Source organism: Erithacus rubecula (assembly GCF_903797595.1).
Source record: "Erithacus rubecula genome assembly, chromosome: Z".
Lineage (NCBI taxonomy): Eukaryota > Metazoa > Chordata > Aves > Passeriformes > Muscicapidae > Erithacus > Erithacus rubecula.
In genome coordinates, this window is record NC_136661.1 from 9,808,418 (window position 1) to 9,828,794 (window position 20,377).

The 20,377-nt window shown below is 36.2% G+C and overlaps 1 protein-coding gene across 1 annotated transcript in view; it reads left to right on the forward strand.

Annotated features, from left to right (window-relative positions):
- Positions 1-16,137, forward strand: part of SV2C (synaptic vesicle glycoprotein 2C) — a 103,376-nt gene extending 87,239 nt beyond the window's left edge. Inside the window, exons 10-13 of the mRNA XM_079330246.1 lie at positions 1,899-2,032; positions 3,264-3,467; positions 4,308-4,467; positions 13,383-16,137. Of these exons, the coding sequence (XP_079186372.1) occupies positions 1,899-2,032; positions 3,264-3,467; positions 4,308-4,467; positions 13,383-13,566 (682 nt within the window). The 3' untranslated portion in view covers positions 13,567-16,137. The remainder of the gene's footprint in view (positions 1-1,898; positions 2,033-3,263; positions 3,468-4,307; positions 4,468-13,382) is intronic.
- Positions 16,138-20,377: the final 4,240 nt, after the last annotated feature.

Consider the following 20,377-nt stretch of genomic DNA (forward strand, 5'->3'; position numbering starts at 1 on the left):
AGTTAAATGTTTATGCATTTAAGAAAAGAATAGCAGTTATTTAATTTTTAACCTAGCCATAGCTTCCAAATCCCACTCCTTTCCAGAATGCAGATGTTCTAAAATTGAAGGACTGTCAGTAACTGCATCAATTTAAACTGAATATTCTTGTAAAACACTAAATCTAACATTAATTTATGCTAGATCAGTAATTTACTCTTTCAAATGTGCAAATTTGATATGCCTCTGACAGTTATTTGGGGTTCACAAAACATTTTCTAAGAGGTATGAACCCATTAGATATCTTTCCCTCATAAATGTTTCAATACCCTACTCACCCTCAATCATAGTGTTTCCTTCATGTTTTTTCTTAATGAGAAGATCCATCAATACTTGGCTTTTTAATACATTGCTTTCCTGTTGGGTTTTAATTCAAATCATTGGGACACCAATTTTAATGTAGTCACATACTTCCTGTCCAAAGGTAAAAAGTGCATCAGAAGAATGTAGAACATGTAGTCTGTCATTTCTGTTTCAACTGACTAATCTAATCACTATATTTTCTTTGTTCTCCTCTGGAACTACTCTACACTTTAGAATGGAAAATGCTGTATGAAAAATGATAATGAGTAACTGCAGCCTGATTTTAATCAGTCTGTCACAAATGAGAAATGATATAGTAACTAAAACTAATGGACTGAAAACACTATTTTTCTGACCAATTCAAAAAGAGAATTCATTAGTTAGTAAGTCACTTACTGTGATAAATACTACTAGTTTTTCTCTCCTTTCTCATATAGATATGGTTCTATGGACAAATTTATTTGTGAGAGAGTTTAATTCCTGCTCCTTTGTAGATAGCTTATTTTTTGTGTTCCTATTCCATTCCTACTATTACTCTTCTTACAGAAAAATACTTAGCTAGTGATACCAGGTTTGATTAGAATACAGCCGGGCCTGTGTTTGGATGAAAAAATTGCCCTTTTTTCTCCATACCTTCATGTGAAATGTAAGACACCACAAAAATAATTATGGATTTCCACATCTTTGTTGTGGTTGCTTTTGTTAGCTTAATCATGTTATTTGGTAGAATTTTACTAAAACGTATGGCTCAAAAAATCATTGCTTTAGTCTAGTGACATTGGGATAAAAAGTTACTGTATGCAATATAATTTGTCAGTGACATTTTCTATTAATATTTTGATAAAATCTAGGAGTTAAATGGGATTCAGTAGGAAGGAGGATGTTCAGAAATGAAAAAAGCTACCAGCAAATTGTTTATGCCAGTTTTATTTACATAGTAATTATAATTGCAATTGCATCCATAGGCACAGGATTAATGAGAAGATACTAACAGTTAGGTGTCTAGTAGTGTAACTGGCAATGTAAATTTTAATTCATGTAATAACCATTTAACACCAGTATGTTATGTGTTTGAGCCTAACCCAGTAACCAGTGTGTTCCTCTGACAAATCAGGGTTCTTTAAAAAAATCATTCTTTTCAGCTTTTTGGTATTAGCAAGTGCTCATTTTTTCCCAGAGACTGTCTTTCTGAAGCATGATCTCTCTGCTTCCATGTGTAATGTCAAATTACTATCAATTGTGATTTTACAAAGCTGTCTCATGAATGCCATGACATTGGTTTTGATTGATGGTTAAGGACAAGTAGCAACAGTAATGTTATCAAATAAATTATATTACTAGTTTGGGCCAGTAACTATGTGGAACTATTTGTCTTACTAATTCTTCTTTTGAACAATAGTATTCTAGAATGAGTTAATGATTAATCACATCTGCAAAATGCATCAAAGGAATGAATCATTGTTACTGGGACTGAGATTTTTAGATCTAAACAGTTGTATGTGTTGCTATTTCAAAAGTACAAAGGTAGACTAACAACAATTCTTTGTATTGGGCAGGTTTATTATGATGAAGTTTAAATCAGTAACCTTTGAAGATTCACTCTTTAAGAACTGTGTTTTTGAAGACATTACTTCACTGAACACATACTTCAGGAACTGTACTTTCGTGAATACCACCTTCTACAACACAGGTTTGAGAAAGCCTCAAATGCCCACTGGTCAACTGTGTGTTTTCGCCTTACTTTTATAATTTCTAGATTTCTAATAAGACATACAAGAAGTCCTTCTGTAAGGAATAATAATATATAGAAAGCTACTGGCTTGTTACAAGAGAATCTCACTGCACAAGAGATGCTGCAGGCCTAATATTGACTCAGACAATAGATTGTTTACTTTATTCACATAAGAAATTATTTTTTTATCTTTAATTTTGACCATCTCTGAAGAGATTCAGTCTGGAGGGAAGAAAATACATTAACTGTTTTACTGATGGCTTTAAGTACTGTATTTTTACTTAGACCAAAAGGGACTGGTGAAATACTTTGTTTACTGTGCTTGCTGTGGCAGGGGAATCTGAGTTTAGGATTCAAATTACCTAGTCTATAATCATTCCCAATCTCCCAAATATTGTGACAAAATTATTAATCCATATTTTCATATGTTTAAACCTGCTTTTTCTCCAGTTTAAAAAAACATAACTGAAAGTAGAATATGGCCAACTAAATTTGTTGGAAAGATGGATCACTTCTTCCCACTTTCCTGTAGCTAATAAAAGTAGTAGACCTAAGTTTCAGAGCAAGCAATGACCTTTATGTGGAATGAAAGTATTCTTGGTTCAGGTTTATAGGACCTACAAGAGGAATGAAAAAAGACAAAAAGAAAATATAGGGATTGTTTTCTAGGATGGTATTGGTAGAAGAATTAACTACATAGAGTAACTCATCCATGGACAAGCTGAAGACCATAAGGCCTTCTCAGAAACAAAATTTGGTTTAAACTGAATTCCACAGGAATATTTCACTTAAAGGAAGTCAAACCAAATAGCACAATTGACAGTCTTATCAGGAAATAGAGGACTGATACTGAGAAACACTGAGTCGTAGAAACTTGTGGATACCTAGTGCATACGAAAGACCAGCTTGTGCTGAAAAGGCCTTAACCAAAAACATTCCAATCAAGGTAAAATACAGTAAAATAACTTCCTAATTCCAGTCTTTAGTTGGCCCTTTTCAAGAGCTTTGAAAATTTTTCTAGTAAGATAAAAAACTATTGAAATTAACAGCAGTAACTAGTCCCCTTTTTGTAAAGCTATGAAAACTCCAAGTTGCTCATTAAAGTTGCTTGAACTTGAAATGTTTTTAATCAAGACTTGCACATGGAGTTGGCTGTTAGCTGAAATTATTCTTTTTCTTCTTTCCACAGATCTCGAGCAGTATAAATTTGTTGACAGCGAATTGATAAATTGCACATTTTTTCACGTCAGGACAGGATGCCAGATTTCTTTTGATGATGACTACAGTGCCTACTGGATCTACTTTGTTAATTTCCTGGGAACTTTGGCAGTGTTGCCAGGAAATATTGTGTCCGCTCTCCTGATGGATAGAATAGGACGGTTAACGATGCTAGGTAGGGGCTTCACTTCGATACAGGGAATGTCAAAAGTAACTCATCCTCTTTCCAGGGAATTTGGCTCAGAGATATGAAAAACATTCTTTCTGCAGATATGTAATTTATGCAGCATCATAAATGCTTTTTGTAAAAGCCCCCAGTTTGGAAACCCGAGGGATCTGTAGTCACGCCTATTTGCACTTCCACACAGATATTACAAGACCATAACCTAGGCATTTTAAATGAGATTTTGGAGACTAATGGTCCTTGGTCATCTCTGCTCCACCTGAAAGAAAAGCAAGGCATGCACAGGTGACCCTCAGCTAGTAGAGCAGCTCCTGGAAAGTATCAGCTGTTATCTATTTTGCATAGGAGCACAGTTGAAAAGTATCTCCTGTGGATTATCTAAAATGAGAAATCTGTTTTCAATTTACTTAAGTAACTATGTGGTAGTTCATTATCTTAATTTTCTAGGACATATCTCTATATAAATACAATAAAATGAATAGAGTATTTTTATTATAAAATAATGACAGCTTTCATGTAATTGCAAAAAATGATGAACAAAGAATAACAAGGGTAGTTTTCCTCAGGCATCTTGCTCTGGGAATTCAAAGAGCCTTAATACTTTGTGATATGTTCTGATATATGAGGAGTCATATTTTTTTCTGTGACCTCCTTTTTTCAACATTTGTCTTTCTGTCTGGCCTTACCAGTAGAGGAAGTCACTTTGGTTTTTAACTCAAATATTTGGGTCACTTATTTAGCAACATTGTGTGCATAGAAATATTAGATGAAAAAAGGTTATTCTTTAAATACCAGTCTTCTACAAGTTTGTTTCATCTGCCTTGTACCTAGGTGGTTCCATGGTTCTTTCTGGCATCAGCTGTTTTTTCCTGTGGTTTGGGACCAGTGAATCCATGATGATAGGTATGCTGTGCCTCTACAATGGCCTCACCATCTCAGCATGGAACTCTCTAGATGTCATCACTGTGGAGCTGTATCCTACAGACAGAAGGTAGGTGCAGATACACCTCTCCTAACCTCACTGATACCATGTACCAGCAGAAACAGCAAATAGAAATTATTTCATATGAGCCTTACAGAGGTAGCAATGTTTTGAGAGGACCAAAATAGTAATTTGTCTTATGAAAAGCAAAGGGAAACAACGAGGGGTTTTGGGCAATTTAGCGTGTATTTTGCATCAAATATCACCTAATCAGGAAAATACCATAAAATGCAGTTCCATTAGAAAACAGAAGGTCTAACAGCTACTCTCATTTAAAACACAGCTAATCATTAGTATTTCTGATAACAATAATGGTGTATCTTTGAATTTCCTGTAGTTTAACATATAGAGCTGTAGTTGGTCCAGACCAGCAATACAACTGCAATTGTCTCTTGACTGTGAAATAGGGGAATTGTGATAATCAGTGTCTGAACCACCCTGAGCTGCTAATCAGACTGCCATGAATATGGATGCAGGGCCACTAGGAGTGTACATTAAGTAAAAATTATCTTGGACACTGCTCTCGACTCTTCAAGGCTTTTGCAGAAATCTCAGGACAATTCTCAAATACTGCATTGCCACTAGTTGACATGGGTTGGGTTTTTTCAGATACAGGGCACTTTTTAATCCCGACCTTATGTCACTTAATGGACTGAAGGAAGAACTGTTGAGTCATATTCTGTGGTATGGAGAGTCCAAAAACGTAGAAGCTGCACTACCTTGAATAGCCTTGAACACTTCTCCCCTCATTAAATCCCTAAAAAATTTTATATTAAATTGCCCAGATTCCTAATAAAGGACATTGTGTTCTTTCTCCTGTTGCAGTGCTAATTACTGTGTCATTCACTGGATGTTTGAAATGCGGTGAAAAATATTTCCAGTTTATAAATGCATGATGCCTTGCTGGCAAGTGTAATTTTTTGGAAAGGGGTTACACTGTCTTTAGTGTTGTCCATGAAGAGGTAAAGAAAAATGTAGACTGGCTTCTCTGTTTTCCTTTCATTGTAAATTTAAAATTATGTGTTTCTTCAAAAAAGAAATTGATGTCCACATCTGTAATTATATTAAATCCTGATACCGAGCTATTTATGAATCCCAAGTACTAAGCTTTAATATTATGTGCTACTATTTTTATTACACCTCAGGAAATTGATTTTCTGGCAAGAATTCTTCCACCATCCAAATGTTATGATATAATTCTAATAAGTATCCTGAAGAAATTAGCATCTTTCCGGCATTCTCTGATTTTTTTTTTTTTATCCAGACTAGCTGCTGTTTAACAACCAGCATTGCTCAGTGATAGTCCTGGGTTTTCTTCTCACACTGCTGAGATCCCCATAACAAAGCACAGCTTGCCACAGTTTGTTGGGAATTTCCAGCTTCTGCAAGTAACTGTAGGGCTGTGCAGCCTTTCTCAGCATATGTGGAACACAAAACTTCCTGGGTTTTTTGCATGTGAAAGCCTTCATACTTAAGATGATGTTATGGCTGTATCCAGAGTGAATCTGGTCCTGAAACTGGCCTCCAGATTCTCCTGTGAAAGGGAATCTAAGCACAAAATCCTTGCTGACTCTGTCAGTGTTTAAAACTGTTCTCTTACAACCTATCAGTGAAATAACCATAAATGTGCAGCAAAGGGCAGCTGGAGGTTGGGCTCAGGGAAAGGTGGGTGGAAGGAGGCTGATTCATGCTACCATGCACAAGAGGCTGGACTGGGTAGCCCCTCCATAACCTTCTTTTGGAGACCTGCCAGTGACTGAACTGTAGGGGCTTTGCTGGTGTTCTGCAGTACAATACGAAAGGTGTTTCATAAATTGTGCTCTAGGTATTTAGGGACCATACTGGCTCTTTGCCAGGTAGGAGAGTGGTGAACAGTTTGGCAATGTCTATGTGATACAGGGCACACATTTCAGTTTATTCTTCATCAGCTATAGCTGCTTCAAAATCTTGACAGATTTTGATTTTGTATGAATTCATATTCATCTACGTATTTACATTTCCGTTTACTGATCCCTGGAATTTAGGTAACTACATAGTTTTTCCTACTTTCTCAATGAGTACTTTTGAATTTTTATCTTATTTTAGGCTAATTTCTCTTTTCACATTCTTCATATAACCTCAGGTTTATACAATTGCTATAAAAGATATTAGAGGATGCATAGATTTCAAATAGTTCTCAGGTAGATGATGAAGTAGTGTTAAAATGGAAAATAACATTACTAATGCTGGTCATAAGTGGGTTTCATATGAAGTAATGAATAATATTTTGATAATATACTACCATTTTTTAAACTTCTCAATACACAAATTTTAAAACACACTCATGATAGCAAAATAGAAACCTTGCTTGGTAAGCAAGTAAATGAGTACAAGTCAGGAATGTAAACAACTTGTATTTTCTCTTGCCTTTCTTATTGTCTTTTACCTTATCTTCTCAATGGACTCTGCTATCCATCAGGAGAGGAAATCTGTAGGCTGGAGTGTGTGACATCAAAAATTCCAGTTGCTGAGCATTATAGAAGAAGGAATGGGCTGACCGTGTAACTTCAATACAGCTGTGAGTGCCCAGCACTCCAGCACCTGAAGGTGCTAAGCTGAGCACCTAGAAAATATGAAATGCATGCTTAAATACCATTCTCTTAGCTTTATGTGACTTGCTGGCATCATATGCAAACTCTGCAATAGGAGTAGGGATTTTATCCTTTCTTGTGACAGCAGTCCACCATCTTTACCATGAAACTGTTTTCTCATGTTGCAGTCCTCAGTCTTATTCACAGTGCATCTTCCAACTTCTGTAGTAGATGAGGGAAACTAGGTTTTCTTCACTACATCTGTATTTGACCCTCAAGCACTCTTTGTTCTCTGCACTGGCAGAGTGATGAGGAAAAAAAAATACTGTGTGATGAGGTAATTACAGCTTGTGTTGCAATGTGTGTGCCCAAGGGGCCTGTAATAACCCTGCACAGCTCCTCAGCTCTGCCTGCAATATAAATATGGATGGAAGAAAGCTTAAGTTCTCCAAAGGAGGAACATTAGGACATTTTTATTACTTAAAATGCAATTTTTGGTTTCACATAAATGGTAAGTATCTTCTTGTGAACTTAGGAAGCACCAGCATTATAAGTCAAGATTCTCATCAGGCAGATAGTACAACAAATAACTAAAACCTAAATTGAAAATGGAATAGAAATAGATCATCTCCCACATAGAGAATAAATCAGATTGCATCAGGTAACCAACAATTCATCATCTTACTATGGCTGACATAGATCTGGGTTTGAATCCTGTTCAGAAATACTTAGAATGCAAGGTGAGCTATAAAATTAAGTCATCCTGTTTTTACCTTTTCTAATGCCTCTGAAGGGTCTGGCCATAGTTAAGAAGTAAGTCTCCTATCTTCAGTTCATGAAATTTAGTTTTTTCACTTTTTCTTGTAACCTAAGGGTTCAATCTATGCCTAGAGCAAGAAATACTATTCTCACAGTATCTTTTGTCCAACTGTGCCTTGGTGTGGATGTCAGAAGAGAAACTTTCTATTCTTTTGAGTTGTAATAGCAGTAATTGACTTACAGTAGATTTCCTGATAGCTATTTTCTACTCTCATTCTGTGGATATAGTTCAACTGCATTTTGCTGAAACAATAAAATTTTTAAGGCATGACCTGCCACACCTATGCCTTTTTCAGTAGTCCAACAAAGGCAAATTCCACAGTTTTACTTGCACACTATAAAGCACTACAGTTGATCAAGCCATGATATGTATTTCTGTGATAGGTTTTTTAAGAGAATATAAAATATCTGTACATCAGAAAATTGTCCACAGAACATTTGGAAACTCTATTTTAATGCTTTGTATATTATCAATTCTAACAAAATTTTGTTTTGACTTGCTGTTTTTGTAAATAGCTCTGGCAAGAAAGATAACAAATACATGTGCTATACATTTAGTAGCACTGCTGCAGGACAATGAATATTTTAGATATTTTTTTATCAGAAGTGGAGAAGTGGACCTGAAGTATTTTACATAGGAATACAAGCACCTGGTCTAAGAAGGAACATATGTGGCAATCAGGAAACAAGCTCTTTTAATCTAAAGGCTTGGATAATCCCTCTATTTTTAACTGCTTGGACTCTTGCCATTTTTATGTGGACTTTGGATGAAAGGAAGCTAAGCATTTTTCTTTGTCACAGCTTTCTCAGCAGAAGTAAAGTACATTGGGGAAAATTCCTTCTCAGTTCAGCTTTTTCTTCATCCCAACATTTTTATAAAAGATATTAGTATTTTTCTCCTATCAATAGTAAAATTTGTATCTGGGGTTTTATTCAAGACAATCCTAAATTGATTGACCAGTGTTTTCTTACTGATGTGCCTAAAGTGAACTCTCTAGATGGACAAAGGATTCTTGCTACTTATGACTGATCTCCCTTGACCAGTAATGAGGATTACTCGTGAAGTCAGCATGACATTTTTGTGCAAATGTTTGTCCAATAATTAATCAACACAAAAAAGGTGGATGTATATATAAATGGCCTTATTACCTTGGAATTTTTCACTTAATTTTTTTCATGTTGTTAAAATGATACATCACATAACTTCCATCATTTGCTGACACTCTTGCACTTTCCTCAACAGTATGAACACTGCAAAAGAGTATAGTCATATACATGTGTTTTGCAGCATATTTATTTCCTGACTATTTTTATTTCCCTGGATTAAGGAGAATTAATTATAAAAGCATGATTTAATACAGATTTTAAAGAGTTTGAATCAAAAACACTGTTCTAAGAATAATGTTTGTAAAAGCAGGCAGTCTGAATTTGCTACCCCTTGAGCTTCACAATGGTTTGAACATCTTGTTCTGACTATAAGTACAAATACATTCAAACACAGTATTAACATTGAAGGTATGAAGGTATGAACAGTGACAATGCTTTTCAGGTACAGGTCATAACAACAATTTACTTAAGCCTGTTAAAATCTTATTGTTCATGCCAATTATGAGATTATTTTAGGCAAAAGGACATGCCTGAAATCTGCTTAAAGATTAAAAGATTGAACTTCTTTTGGATTGTTCATTTTTTAATTATCAGGACAGCTCAGGGCAATAAAATGAGCTTACTTTTTCATACTTTTATTTGTTTATAATTTGATAACACTAATGGGATTAGACTTCTAAAAATCTCTTACAATTAGCAAAATTCTGTAAGTCTGTTTTACAAACAGAACTGTTTTTTCAGTGAAAAAAATTATCTTAATTTTGTTTAGACAGAAGTATTGTATGTATTAAAAATTTATTTTAAAACTCAGTAATGTTTAGTATATAATCAATAATAGATCTAAAGAACAAAAGACCAGACAATGAAAAGAAATTGTTCAAATTGCTCAGAAAGTTGTATTCAGACCACTGTCATAAGTAGTTGATACAAGCAGCTAACATCTGTGAAAGAATTACCTTTATAAGGTAGTATAGAACAACACTAAATGTAAGTAAACATCCCCATATGTTTTGTTATTGCTTTTCCAAAGATTTCCTGCCTCTATCTATCCAAATTTGTTTTAGCTGGATCTATGTATTCTTTGGGGAGTTCTGGTATCTCTGAATATACTGAGGTTGTTGATGGCTAGGTGTCTAGTTTCTCCATGGGTTTTTTTCTGTTACTGTTATTCAGAGTTAAGTTTGATTTTACGTCTGCTTTGGCAACCAAGAAAATCATATTTATGTGCAGATGCTGAGCACAACCAGTCACCACCATAACTTTAGAGGTACTTTCTGTGCTTAAATGAGGCTGACATTAGAATCATTCTGACCCTTTTCCTTTCCTTCTTCCCTTGAGCTCTCCAGAATAGCAGCCATCTCTTGTTGTCCTACATCACACAAACTCAATTTTCCAGTCCAGTTGTGGTGTCTTTAACCTCTTTCCACCTGCTTGTAATACAGTCTATTTTAACGAAGTCCTTTCCTTTTCAAGAGCTTTCTGCCTACTTGCATGTTTTGTGCAGCTCTTCAGAAGGACCTTGAAAGCCTGGAGATATGGATGAAGAAGAGCTTTCTGAAATTCAACAAGTGCAAGTGCAGGGTTCTGCACCCCAGGAAGAATAACCAGTATAGGCTAGGTACAGAGCTGCTGGACTGAGATGATGCTGTTTGAGGTTGGACCAGGTGGCTGTGGCCGCTTTCAAACTTACCCACTCTGATTCTGTGAACCCTACAAGATCCATCAGTCTGGTGCTTTTTCCCCTCTCAGTAGCTACACCCCATCCTGGGTCATATTTTATGCAGCCCTGGAGCACAAATGTTCCCATATTATTTGCTTGTTTTCTTGTGGGCTTTAGAATTCCCCCAGTAGGATGATTTTTTTTGCTTCCTTCTTGTGTCTCATGCTTCTCCTTCAGACCCATTTCTCCAAAGGCCATGCTTAGAATGGGCGTGTTTTAACTTGCTGGTTTCTCTGAGCAAGGTATTCTCAAGGAGCTGTTGCAAATCTTTCTCTGTCAGAAATTCTCAAAGGCAACACTTCCCAAAGTTTCCTCATCTGCTACTCTCAGCAATGTGGTCTCTGGCAGCTCTCAGGGGTCTGGACTGCCAGAGGGCAGAACATGGCATTTTCAAAAGTGTTATGTCCAGGATGTGCATGTTTATGTTTCCTTAGCACTATGTATTTTGTAAAAGTACTGCAGGTTCAATCAGATATAGACAACATAAAATAAGGAGTTATTAACATAAATAAGGACTTCGAACATGTAGGAGACATATCTAGATCTCTTCTACTTGTTGTTTTTCCACAGATTTTTTGGGTAGTTTCTACTCTGCCATAGAAATGACCTGTCTCTTTTTCTTTAGATACTGCCAATACTTAGTGTCATGTGCTATTTGGATGGATGCCATGCTTTACACAAAGAGGAATTGTGCTTACTTCAGACAAAACAGTAATTTCTTTGCTAAATATCAGACATTTTTAAGAAATTAAAGTACTGCTGGGGAGTGTAAGAGACATATTGCCAAACTAATAATAAGTAAGTATATTATCACCTAGTGTTAAAAAAAGTAATACATGTTTTGTCCCAGATTCAGAAAAGACACATGATACACAAAGCTGACACTAGAACACTATCAACTCTTCTGAATTGTAACATTTTAGGTAAGGGAACTGACTTTGGACTGCAACAATGAAAATAAATATTTAACATCATGGAAAAAAATACTATTTGAAGATGTGTTCATTAGTAGGTTACATGTCTTAATTCTGTTCTGCAGACATTCTTAACTGATTTAAGAATTTGAAAGGAAAGGCACTTTTATTTTAAAATGGCACAGTCTGAATCTTGTTCAGATTGTGGAGTTGACTTTGTGGGTTAACTAGACTTATGTTCTTTAGAGCAAACCACAGTGTTTTAGAAATAGACAAGAAGGATCCAGACCTATTCATCATTCTTTTGGGTAGCATCCCAGACAGGGCAAGGACTGTGCTGAAAGCCCCTGTATCCTCTCTGGACTCTCCTGGACTGAAGCTTTTCCCTCTCTGCTGGCATACAGCTTGGGAGGGTAACACCAAAACTGATCCACACTATTGGGGCACAGATTTGCCAAAGAGCAGAGGGCACTCTGGCACTCTGGGCTGGGGCCGGGTCTATCAGCTGCTTCAGACAAAGGATCTCCCATGCCTTGATATCATTGTTTGCTGTTTTCAAAAGCAAAATTATGTTTTGTTAAGAGCATTGAGCATCTACATCCTTGCTGTCAGCTGGGGTCAAGTGTTCTTACTTCAAGCTGATTCTTTGGACACCTCTTTAGTAGCTCCAGTAGAAGCTTTTCAAACTTCCTGGGAATTCAGAGTACATCTGAGCATAACAGTTCTCCCTTTCTCACACAGGTGCTTCAGTAGAATAAGTAGAGCTCTTTTAACGTCACTTAGATTGCCAGCATTTCTCTTAATTCCTGTTGTTTAGACTAGGGCTTTTTAATTGCAGTGCAAGCAATAAATATTTTATTCTGAAAATTAGAACAACTGTCTTCTTGATTTTTTTTTCCCAGCAAACACATTATGAGCTCCTCATAGACTTCTCTTTAAATTTTAAGAGAGCTGAGAAGTGTTGCAGATTCCACCATTATACAGATATCTTCATTAGGAAACTTTTGGTAGGGCACGTTTATTCCTTCATCAACAAATCCTACAGTCATGTCAAAACACAATTTAAATTATGGCAGTTTGCATAATGCATCTATGCAAGAGTTACAACATAATTAAAATACTTCAGACTACTAAAATCGCATGGCTGTAATGCAAGACTCCAGCTGAATTACCGATGTAATACTTTCTATTGGAAATCTATTTCCTTTTCCTTTTGTCTAGAGTTTCTCAGATATCTCTCTCACCCAATAGGTTTTTATATACCCTGTCTTTTTTACCTTTAAGAGAAGAATATTCATTAATATTGGCAGTCTCATTAACCTTTGAAAAAGCACTATTTCAACATGTGTACCACCTGTAAGAAACTCCATTTTAATTCAGTACCCTAAGATGATCATTCTTTAATTTTGGTTAATAATCATCACACAGGGGACAAAGCAGTTGTCCTTTGGGAGCTTCTTGACTTGTCTGCTTTTCTAAATGTAGCCATTTAAGTCTCACTGAATTTCCATTTGCAAGTTCCATGTTCAACTCCAGAGGTACAAACTCATCTGTTCAGACAATCATTTCTCATTTTGATCCCTGAGGCAGAAGAATGAATTGCCATAATGAAATACTGTAGCAGCTGAGCTTTAATTTCTCATTTTAAATCAGAGCACAGAACATGAGCACAGAATCCTTATTGGCATAAATTTTAACATATTGGGGCTATACTGATTTATTCACACCGAGGATGTGTCTGACAGGCATAACTCTTTCACATGTATTCTAAATTTCTTCTGTTTTCTCTTCTAGGGCAACAGGCTTTGGCTTTTTGAACGCACTATGCAAAGCTGCAGCTGTACTTGGAAACCTAATATTCGGTTCCCTTGTTGGTATCACCAAAGCAATCCCTATTCTCCTTGCTTCTACTGTTCTAGTATGTGGAGGTCTGGTAGGACTTCGCCTTCCTGATACGAGAACCCAGGTGTTGATGTAACTGGAAAAAAACATTCACTATTTATTTCCTTCTTTGTACAAATGTCAATTCTCCTGACTGATGGTGCAAAGGCTTCAGATTCTCAACACACAGTAGAGTGCTCAAATGTCAGAAATCAAACTCAAATGATACTTTGGAGTAGCAGAGATTTAGCAACCTCTGTATGAGAGTTTTAAATTTCACTTTTGTTTGCTTGCATACTTTGCTATTCAAACCAATTTCACTTCAAAGTTCAAAGCTACCTCTTAAAACAGTTTTGGTGACATATCCAGGAAGGTAAAAAACATACTAATAATTAGGTATTTAAAATGCAAGCAGTCAGATTATTTCAAAAACACAGGCTAAATCTGGCCATGGCATTGTGAGCTTTAGTACAGACATGCAAATCAATTACTTAGCAGTATTGGTGTGGGGAATGTTGATGTATCAATGCATGCAGCATTTATCAGGAAACTCAACTGATTGCATCAGTACTGGGAACAGTGACCTTCTGCAGCTGTGCTTAGGTGATAAAACTCGTGGCAATGATTTTCTTGGGAAACATTTTTAGGCAGATTAGATCTAAGTAAAGATTACCAACTACACCTCATGTGGGCTGAGGAGGAGGCAACAGCTACTATAGGGAATTTGGAAGTCTGAATAGGTGTGCAGCAGAGAGAAGAACAAAATTAACATTTTGACTTTTTTCTGCTGAAGCTCCAAGAAAATCTTGTTTTATTCTCACTTGTGGCATCTGGAATATTTTTTCCATTTAAAACAGTGAATTTGTCTTATTCCAGGAATGAATGAATGCAAATAGTCTTGCTGTTGTTAATATGAATAAAGGAAGAATCAGGCCATTAAACTATATTATAAGGAAGACACTTTCAGAGGTTTATTTGGAATTTATAAATGTAAAGACCTTAATTTTTTTCATAGTTTCTACACCTTAATACAACCATTTTCTTGGCTAATTTTTAATAGTTCCAGAAATGTCTGACTACTTAATATCTTTAAATGTCTCTTTGAAAAGCCACTAAGAAATAAGCCATGGCAAGGCTGTAGGGAGTGGTAAGGTTTCTATTAAACTAAATGCATAGATGGAAAGCAAATGGTAGCAAATACATTTCTTCTGTGCTATGGACTGTTCTGATTACTGGAAAACTCCCCATCAGTCCTAATGCCATGCAACAGGTTACATGCAACAAGGATCTCTTTAAAAATATCAGCATTACCAATTTAATACAGATACATTTATAAAATTATCAAAGAGGCAGATCCTCTGATGACAGAAACTGGCATTGCTTTCAGTGGAGCTAAGACAACTTGTATCAGCTGATTAACTATCTGCAGTTTCAAATGTCAAATAACAAATTTGCTATAAAACATATGGAAAATTTTGTTCAGTAATTTTTTTTCTAATTATGTCTGACAGCATTTATTAGATAGATGCATCATTGCCAAGGAACTAAGCTTTCAAATAAGGTCATTGTATAGTAAGCTAAAGTTTTTCATTGACTTTTCTCTTGCTCTTAGGTGTGAACTTGGATTTGGGTAGTAATATCTGGCAGTGCAGTCTTTATCAGTCATCATCTTTGCCATAATAAAAGAATCAGTAAAAGTCTAAGTAAGAAGATCATTCAACACATTCATAGTTTGCTGTTTAATCTACTGATTCAAGAAGTGACATTTTCAGTTACTGATTAATGCCTCTGCTACACATTGTAGCACAAAAAAATGTTATCCCAAGATGTTATTTTCTCCTATGGAATGAGAAAACTGGCAGAATTAAAAAAGGGTGAGTATGGAAAACTAGGGGGCATTATTTTGACGTTGATAATTTAAATATGCTATAGTAAGAAACAAAAGTTTAGGAAGTGTGCTTATTTTGCAGTGTTAAGATGAAGATATTTGAGATTAAATATTTTATGTTTAAATCTGACTTAGACATGTCTCTTAAATTTCTAAAATATGCTAATAAATGAGGAAGAATTATTTTTCGCTAAGCTCTAGAACAAAATTCTGGCCTTAGTTTTGCATCTGTGGCTTTTGCCCACTAGTCATAGCCTTATTGTTATTTTAAGGCTGTTTTCTACAATTAATATTATATCTGAGCCCTTTTTCTATGTGCAATTCATTAGTAGAACATCTTCAACTCTTTGCATGTACTGCACAAGTTATTTTGAAATCTGAAGCCTCTGTACATATTTGGAGTAAACATCAACAACAGTGGTAAAATATTGCTTTGTGTTGCTATGCACTGTCCTCTTGCAGCAGTATATTCTGTCCATCTCTGCATGTAATTCCCATAACACTCAGATACAACCCTTTATACTTTCTGACCAGCTTGAAGGAAATGGGTCACAGAAAAATAATACTCAGCTTTTGAGGACTATGATTCAAGTAAAACACTCTAAAATCTCATTACATGTAAAATTACGTTGATTTCAGTGTTGATCTCATTGTAAATCCTGATTGTATCATAGGTCTGTGGTTAAGTCTGGATGAAATGGAATGTAGCAACAACAGGAATTTGCAGAGATTTTTAAACATGGACACTGCATGATCCAGAATTAAAATGTTTTAAGGTAGAAAAATGAAAAAATAATAGTGGATAATAATTGGGAGAATAAGTAAATTAAACAGAACAAAGAAAACCCCAAGAATAACTCCAACATATGAAACAAAACCTAAAGTTAGAATTTTCCTAGATGGTAAGCTAGCTGACTCAACAGATTTGAGCTAATGTGCAAGCCAATATCAAAGTTGTTTGAATAACCAGTAGTTTTTGCTTAAATCCTGTAAAGATTTACCTCATAGCGAAAAAAAAGTGAATGCAATTTCATGCTATAAATAACTTGGTGAGATAGGTGAAATCCACAGACTGGAACAGAAATCTATGGACATCTGGACACAAATGTTACTCATATTATAAGCAAAAATAATTTGACTGGTCTTCAGCAAATCTCTTTTCTTGCAGCCTCCAAAGCAGTCACAGGTAATAAATATTGAACTGAAGGATCTGCACTTCCTTTCTATGTCTATTTGCTTATATGTCACACAAAGAATCACCTAGTGGCATGGCTAGATTCCTAATACACCAGAGAGAAGCAAACTTGATAGCATTTGTCTATTACAGCTATAAAATATATGTAATCAAAACTGCTTATTTTTCTCTTTTGGTCACAGAACTGCTAACTAGACTGCTAACTAGAAATCCCTATCAGTCTAAATTGAAGTAGGATACAACATTCAGGAATTTTCTGAATGGCTGAAAAGCTGATCCCAACAGCAGCAATGACAAAAAGCACAATGGGCCCTGAAAACACCGAAGACTCACAGCATTTAGAATGCTTTAACAATGGTGGTCAGCTATTTTGAAGTTGGGAAACTGTCCACAAAAGAGATGTTTTCATTTTCAGCAAGCAGATTTTATTTGAATTAGTTTTGCTCTTTACAGGTTGTCCAATAGTAGAATTTGACTTGGCAAACTCCAATTTCTCGAAAGCATCCTATTTATTATGTTAGTATGCTTTGGCCAGCTCAGTTATATCCATGCTAGCACTCTGTGGTTGGAAGCATGGGCTACAACATTTGGCAACCTTTGCGTTGGTTGTTGAGTACAGGCTCCTAGAAAAGGAATAGGTGTTCACAGTGGAGCACTGCACAGGATTGGTAAAGGATGACATACTGGGAAACCTTCTTCCTCTATGCTTGACTTTTACCAGTTCCCTTAGAGAGTTGTGCTCTACAAGAGTTGGCACTGATGAAAAAGTTAGCCCTCCTTCCTGATGGACCCTGTAGTCTACTCCTGCTTTATCATTTTAGGAATATGAGTCAAAATTAAGATTGCTAACTCAAGCTCTGCTTGCTTTCTCTTCCTGCCATTCAGTTAATTCCATCTCAAATTACTTTTCTTACTAGGGGATCAGCCTTAAAGAAAGTCAAATCTCTCCCACCTGCTTCTGACTTCCCAGTAAGTTTTGTTACGTATTTTTTGCATTTTGGTTATTAGTTTTTTAAAACAATATGGAAAGCAGCCTTAGAAGTCTTTGTGTGTGTGAATCTCACCTTTTGAGACAGCCAGACTCTATGTTTCTCTACCTATCGAGAAGGCTGACCTTATACAAAAGGAGGTGTCCTGTCAGAATGGTCCCTATTGACCTCCTGATTTGAGGGAATCTTCTTGCATGTGCACCTAGCTCAGCTCATTTGGAGGAAGTTATATCCTGTATTCTTTTTTCTTTTTTCTACCACTGTGGAGCCTCATCTTTGTGTAACTGCTCTTGAGGTACAATGGTGGATACCAATTCTGAGCAGAGTAATATAATCCTCAGTCCCTCACATGGACAGCCTCTGTGTGCTAGGCTTTAACTCTCTTCCCCATTCTGAGTTTTAAATTAATCTTCATTAGTCAGAGAAAGATGTTTACATCCAGTCACACCTCTTTACCTAAACAAGCTGATATCATGCTAATACAACCTACAAGCCATATTTCCTGTTTAATAACCTGGAAATGCAATTGAAATTTCAATCACTACATTAAAAAATGAATCCTTGCACTCAGGGGGTCAAAGACACAAGAAGTGAAAACAGAAATGCTCCACTTCCTCTGGTGTTTTGAAAGAAAACACATGTTCAGTAATCATATTCCAGAAGAAAACACATCTGAGAGACTGCTTTTCTGTATTTCCTGCCTTCTTGTTCATTAAACTTACTGTAAAATATTAGGTATTTGCCTGCATTAGTACTTTCAAATGCTGCTAGTTGAGAAAACACAGCATGAAAATATAGATTTTGCTTGTATTTCAAGGTAAGACATGGTTCAGGCAATGAAGTGGAATTAGAAGAGACATTAGCCAGAAAATCTGGAACTCAGTTCAAAATCTGAACAAAATGGAAAGCATCAACTTATAATGCTACTTGCAGATCTCACTTACCTTTATTTAACCTCACATAGTCTATAACCAGTCCATGCTGCTATCAGCCTCATTTGCTTTCTTCTAATAAGTGCTGCAAAATATACTTGGACTCACTATTATTAGCTGCACCTTTTTTTTTTTTTTTTTGGTAAATTTCCTATTTCTTCCTGCAAAGGAAGGACCATTCAACATTGAGTCCCACTCTAGCTGTATAAGATTTTTATACAGAATTTCATCCACATTCAGGACCTGTTTTTTAATGCAGTGACTTAGTATGTAAAAAGCAGAAAAAAATATAATTTTGGCCTGATTTATTTACTTTCCTTATTAAAAATTTCGTTGAATTATGTACAAAGATGCTGGCCTTCGATACGGAGTTCAGGGTTCTCTGAATACGTCCTGTGGAACTCAAAATGAACAAAGCAGTCATTTTCAGCAGTCTCCTCCCACAACATACACGCAAGTTACATTTAATAGGACCAAAACATTGGGGGGAAAGTACAGTGCTTTCTAGGGCAAACAATCTATTCTCTTTGACAAAGGTCTAGAACACGTTGCTCGTTGCTCGCTTCGGACCAGTTCACAGTCCAATAACCAAAGATTGGAGATTACTTAACATAAGTATTTGGGTGAGGATGACCTGACATAAAAGTATTGTTCTTTCCACCCAGCGTACTCATGAATACACATTTAAATGCCACGTAACCAAGATGATTTGTAGAAACCTCGTCCCTGCTCTGGCCATCGACACATTTGAGTTGTAGCCAGACACATCAGTCCACAAGTGAGAAAGAAAGTGAGAGAGAAAAAGAGCTGGCAGGCACTTTCAGCACTCTCCCCACAGCTAGCCACCTAAGCTCATTTCTCTTGGATCCTAAGGATCTGGTTTTTTGCTTAGCTTTCAACTTTCTAATTTTGGACATCTACCACTTGCCATTTAGTTTTCACCAGCAATCATAACCAAGCAAGCTGAAACTGCTTTAATGTTAAAGGACAACACTCACAGCCAGGTGCAAGTAGAGTACTCTGCAAGAGTCCAGTGTTGTATGTGTTGTTCCTGTTTCATTTGTTGTCAAGCACTAGAGTTGTCAGCTAGCATTTCTCTTGCACGTATTCTTATTGATAAGACATGTCTTCTATCCTCTCAATGTCTGCCTTGTACAACCATATGTATGTGCATCCCCCACTGGCTATGTGATAAAACTGTTTTGTGAATCTTACATGGGTCTGTGTTACCCAATTAAAAGGTGGTCCTTCAAAAGAAGAGGGTTGGGAAAAACAATGAAATGGAATCAAATTAAATGTAAGCAATGAAAAGTAATAGTTCAAGATATAGGCTGCAATTATTTTTATTTTTTCTGATGTTTTCTTCAAATCCTAGCTTGAAGCTGTATAATATTGTGTATTGTAAAAAAATAGCACACAGTTAGGAGTGAACACTTATGCAGACATATGTGGGTGAATACACACATATAGACACACCTCTATAACACAGGCAAATGTTAAACTTAAAAACCATGTTCTCATCTCTTTCTCCATGACAATGTGACTTTCTTCATTGTACATTATACACAAGTAACATCCTGCTCCATTCCTTGTGCAGAAATCTTTATTTATTCCTGTGCAAAATCATTGGGTTGCTAAAAGCCATCTCAACTGGCCATTAGTTTCCAGTTATTAGAAGGGGATTCCTAAAATGGTCTGAAAAATGAGCTTTGACTTAGCTGTTGCCTTCCCCTGCCTGCCCAAGCCACCCCATCACACTGTGCCAAACAGCAAAGCAGCACACCATGCAAAGGCACTGGTGTTCCAGTGACTAGGAGACACAGCACTCTCAGATACATAAACTCCTAAAAGCTATGAATTTTGTCTTATTCAACCAAAAGGCCTTCAAAATGGTCCATGGGGAT